Source organism: Chenopodium quinoa, unplaced genomic scaffold, assembly GCF_001683475.1.
Source record: "Chenopodium quinoa cultivar QQ74 unplaced genomic scaffold, ASM168347v1, whole genome shotgun sequence".
Lineage (NCBI taxonomy): Eukaryota > Viridiplantae > Streptophyta > Magnoliopsida > Caryophyllales > Amaranthaceae > Chenopodium > Chenopodium quinoa.
This window is the reverse complement of record NW_018742681.1, coordinates 289420-294328: the sequence shown is the minus strand read 5'-3', so window position 1 is coordinate 294328 and position 4909 is coordinate 289420. Positions and strand designations below refer to the sequence as shown.

General features: G+C 35.6%; 1 protein-coding gene across 5 annotated transcripts; it reads left to right on the top strand.

Moving 5' to 3' along the window:
* The first annotated feature begins 636 nt into the window (after positions 1-636).
* Positions 637-4669, top strand: LOC110722379 (phosphoinositide 3-kinase regulatory subunit 4-like). Of its 5 annotated transcripts, XM_021901644.1 has the most exons (8): positions 637-1121; positions 1579-1606; positions 2407-2529; positions 2624-2669; positions 2768-2917; positions 3751-3830; positions 4100-4205; positions 4283-4669. In XM_021901644.1, exons 4-8 carry the CDS (start codon positions 2655-2657, stop codon positions 4349-4351), a joined length of 420 nt encoding a protein of 139 aa, XP_021757336.1. In that variant the 5' UTR covers positions 637-1121; positions 1579-1606; positions 2407-2529; positions 2624-2654; the 3' UTR covers positions 4352-4669. The 5 variants fall into 5 exon arrangements, 2 of the variants coding, with proteins under 2 accessions (XP_021757336.1, XP_021757337.1); XM_021901645.1 differs by lacking the exon at positions 637-1121 and having other exon boundaries at positions 1160-1606; XR_002511583.1 differs by lacking the exon at positions 637-1121 and having other exon boundaries at positions 1158-1606; positions 2407-2669; positions 2757-2917.
* The last annotated feature ends 240 nt before the right edge of the window (positions 4670-4909 follow it).

The following is a 4909-nucleotide window of genomic DNA, read 5'->3' as shown; positions in this document are numbered from 1 at the left end:
TAAGTTATTGACTTACGAGCTTGGAATTAAGCAAGAAGGTGCTACCTCAGCTGTAAAGTCATTTGCTTTGTTTAAAGACCTTTTAAAGCTAAGGCTGGAACAAATAATGGTTATTGTGTTCCATTATCAGCAAACGTTCTGTTTACACAAGGAAAGACTCACATTCAAAGTAAAAGAACAAAAGTTGTTAGTTTTATTTGAATGGCATGGTTGTTTAAGCCATGAGTCAAGGATGCTAAAAGTAATGGACTTGATTTGTGTTCTGACTATCTTTAGCAATGTTACATCGACAAGAACATACTCAAGGCTCTATTAGATAGACTCTTAATAGTTGATCGATTCGAAATCGTTCTAAGGCAAGCAAGTCTTACTTGTTGAAACCGACAAAGATAGGAGCTATTATGTTTGGTATAGACAATTGACTCCGAAAGCTAAAGAGGATTCCATTACACTAGTAGAAAAATGAAATAGGCACCGCAAAATGCGGACCGGTTTTTAAAAACCGGTACAAAAAAAAATAGGCGGGATTGAGGGGAAGACTTTTCGCACCGGTTCTAACCAAATCGGTGCGAAAAATGAGTATTCCATTACACTATGTTGAAAAAAATGAAATAGGCACCGCAAAATGCGTACCGGTTTTTAAAAACCGGTGCCAAAAAAATAGGCTGGATTGAGGGGAAGACTTTTCGCACCGGTTCTAACCAAATCGGTGCGAAAAATGAGTTAAACCGGTTTGGTTCGAACCGGTGCAAAAGCTATTGTAAAAAAAAAAAAAATCCCGGCCATTTTTATCTTCTTTCTTACTCTTTTTGTCTTCTTTCTTTCTCTTTCCTCGATCTCTCCTCCTTTCAACAATGGAAACCCTAAATTCCTTCTCTCTCCTTCGATCTCCTTCTCTTTCCTCACACTGAAAAAAAACCCTAAAGCTCCTTTGCTTTGCAATTAGCCGTTGTCACTCTTATTCCCCACAGAGAGCCTCTCATCTTCTTCTAGCCCACCATAGAAGCGTGCACTCTACATTCACCATTGATGTTTCCTCGCGTCCTCCTCCTTTGCCAGTTCGATTCTTCTACAATCGATTATTGAACACTATTGGTTATAATTGAAGCTGATGATGCTAGGTAAGATATTTCTCTTTGTAATCATCGAAAATCAATTTAGAAGTTTTTTTAGTTTGAATGTTGTAAATGATGATTGTTTGAGTTGATTTAACGTTATTTTTTCAAATTTATATAGTTTTGAGTTGATTTAAGTTTCTGGGTAATGGTTTTTTGGATAGTTTGTGCTGAATTTTTGCGGATTCAGAGATAATTTTTTTTTCACGATCTGAAGTTTTCGATTTTATTCTAATTCTAATATCGATTTTCATTTTAATCCTCAATCATTTTAGCTTTTAATCGTTTTCATGTTTAGTTTTGTTTTTAATTTTCAATTATATTAGATCTAATTTTTCTGATTTTCAATTGAAAATTAATCTAAAGTTTCTGTTTGGTGCGATTTGTTCTGATTTTGTGCGTTGATGGTGTGGTTGTGGGTGTTTGGTGCGGTTGCTTTGATTTTGTGCGCCAATGGTGGAAGGCTGGAAGCGTTGCTGTAATGGTGGCAGGTTAGTTTGTATTTCTTCATTTTTTTATATTTAGTTTGTTTAATTGGATGGTTAGAAGTTTAGAACATATACGATGTGTAAGCTGTGCTTGATTGCGAGGGCTGTTCTCTGTTTTTGAAACACTAGTTTAGTTGTTTCTCTGAGTTTCGTCAATTTGATGTAGGCTGCGAATGTCATATGCTCCTAGATCTTGAGTTTTTGTTTTTGGTGGAATTGAAGTGTGATTGCTGTTAATTTGTGTGTTTATTTTGAGGAATTGAACTATATAGCTGATATTATTTGAAAATTTTGATCCTTCAACTTGTTAATTGTATTAAAATTCTGACCATTGATTTGGAAAACGATGATTATTCTTATGTAATTGAGTTGTTTTCTGTCAAATTTTGGAAATATGAAGTTTTTCTATGTGGGTATTTCTGGTGTTGATGGAATTTCGACTAGGTTGCTGCAAGATTTTGGTTTTTTTAGGGAGGGTATTGGTGGTAGGGAAGGGGTTCTATATTTTGATTATGTGGGGATTTGCGATTGAGGAAGCGGTGTTTCGGGTTGCTGGCATTGTTTGGAACAGTATGAGAATTCTTCTCTGTTGGTGATGTTGGTACTATTGATGAACTTGAGTTGATCTTGTGGAGTTGTGGGTGCTCTCGATTGTTAGGATTGAACTTGCTTGTTGGCTGGCTGTGTAATGTATTTTTTGAGTTTTTTTTTTTTTTTTTTTTTTTTTTTTTTTGTTTTTTTCCTTTATCTTCTGACAATGTGGGCAGTTCTAATATTGATGGTATTGAACTGGGTGTGAGCAGTTTTGGCTGGAAACCGACAAGGCGACTTATCTGCTCAGGCAGTATTTCTTCAATAATCTCCTTGATCAGCTCAGTACAAGGCCTTTTCTTAGCCTAATTGAGAAGAAATGGCTTGCTTTTCAGGTTTTGCTGTAGTTTTTTCCTACTCTACATCTTTGTATGTCCTTTTAGAATTGGATTGATTGATCACTTTGGCATCTCAAATTCTTGCTTTCAGCTTTTGTGTGCATTGAAGCAGAGTCACGAGCATGATATTTGTCATGGTAAGTGACTGCATTGTGGTAATTTGCGTTTTGTCTTTTATGGGTTTACATTGTGTATAATTTGGTGTTTGGTTTTTCATTTTGGAGGTGATATTAAGTGTGAGAATGTGCTGGTTACTTCTTGGAATTGGGTTTACCTGGCTGACTTTGCATCTTTTAAACCAACCTATATTCCTGATGACGATCCATCTGATTTCTCATTTTTCTTTGATACTGGGGGAAGAAGGCTCTGTTATCTCGCACTTGAGGTAGGTTATTGTTGCTGTAATCTTCTTTACATGTTTATTGTTAATAATATTATAACTATTCCCTGTGCTCTCATCAGCTACTTGCTGCTATATTGAAACTTGGAAGAACTGTGGCTGTTTTTTTTTATCACTTTTTGAATGCAGCATCTGAATATAGCAGTTTAATAATTTCTAATTATAGATGACAAATTTCTATGGAAATTCTGTACTTAAAACCATTTTTCAAATTACTCTAAATTTTAATCTCAAAATCAACCATGAAGTGCACAATTTCTCTTGAAATAACCTATTATCCAAAGGCAATAAATTCTGCTGCTATGGTTGAATTTATAAAGTTGGTGCTGACCTAATATTACAAATTTAAGAAAGTTTTGATATATGTGGGCAATTTTTCAGTTAAAAAGAGATATTTTTTAGGTGTATAAATTTGAATAAGTACACCAAGGTTACCGTAGGTAATATACCCCAAAAAATAATGTCGGGTCTTGCTAGTTGAGAGTTCATGAATTTTTACTCATCCTAATATGGTTGCTCGGAAAAGGAAATATGTCACATCCAAGTATGCAACTTAAACTATGCATTGGAGATTGACATAGGTGCATTGGAGACAAGTTTCGAAACCATTCTAGTGTGGCAATTGAGCCTTATTTCGAAGTTTCGAACCAATTGGTTATGTTATTGCTCCTTCACGATAACCCAGTATACACTTTGTTTTTTTTTTTTTCAATGAAATCTTGCACCCATATACTGACCTGTCTTTGGGATTAAAGCTTTGATTGTTATTGTCGTTGTTGTGATCACGTACCCACAATCTCTATTGTCATATATTACAGAGATTTTATGAGCATGGAGATGATATGCCAGTCGCGCCTGATGCACCGCTTAAGCCATCTATGGACATCTTTGCAGTAGGGTGAGTGTTTATTATGTATGTAGTATCTTTTACTAGCCAAGTGCAGGCGTGAGTTTGTTTTGATTTTATAAAGATTGGATATTTCAATAACTTGAGTTGGTTTGAGAAGTTTGTAAAGTATTTTTTTCTTGCTTAATATCCACGAAGACACGAAATATTTGTTTTTTGTAGAAACGCTTTTTAATTGTATTTGTTCCTTTAATTTTCATGTTTCTTCATGATAATTTTTTGATCATTTTTTTTAAAATAATTGCTTTCTTTATTTTTAGTTGCGTGATAGCAGAGCTTTTCCTTGAGGGCCATCCACTATTTGAACTTTCGCAGCTGCTTGCTTACCGAAGAGGGCAATATGATCCTAGTCAGCATCTTGAGAAGGTACTGCATCTAAATGCGTCTTGAAATACAAGCGAGATTGGCTTTTAAATTCTATTAAATGTCTACCATCATTTCAGATCCCTGATCTAGGAGTACGGAAGATGATTCTTCACATGATCCAGCAGGCAACAGAACAGCAGCTATAGAGCAAGCAGCTGACAGCAGCTAACAAAGCAGAGAACAAAACAATAGCAGCAAAAGTCATAACAACAGCAAGCAAAAGCAGAACAACAAGAGCAGTGCAGACAGAAGACACATAGCAGCCAGAACACCTTGACACACTGCATGCAACATAACAGGCAGGCAGAAGCAGAGACAAGCTAGCAGCATGCAGCACAGAAACCAGCAGCCTGAACCAGCACACACCAGCCAGAGCCAAAGCAGCCAGAAACAGAAAAAAAATGAAAATATGTAACTTTATATATATGTTAGTGTTTCTATATCAATTTAAGTGAAAAAAATGCAAAAAACTTTTTTTTTATTTTTTTAATTTTTTTGGGGCATTTTTAGCACCAGTTTTGAAATAGAACCGGTGCTAAAAGTTTTTTGTTTAATTTTTTGGGCCACTTTTCGCACCGGTTCACAGCAAGAACCGGTGCTAAAAGTTTATATTTTATTTTTTTTGGGCCGTTTTTCGCACCGGTTCACAGCAAGAACCGGTGCGAAATCTAAGTTTTCGCACCGATTTTGAACCGGTGCGAAAT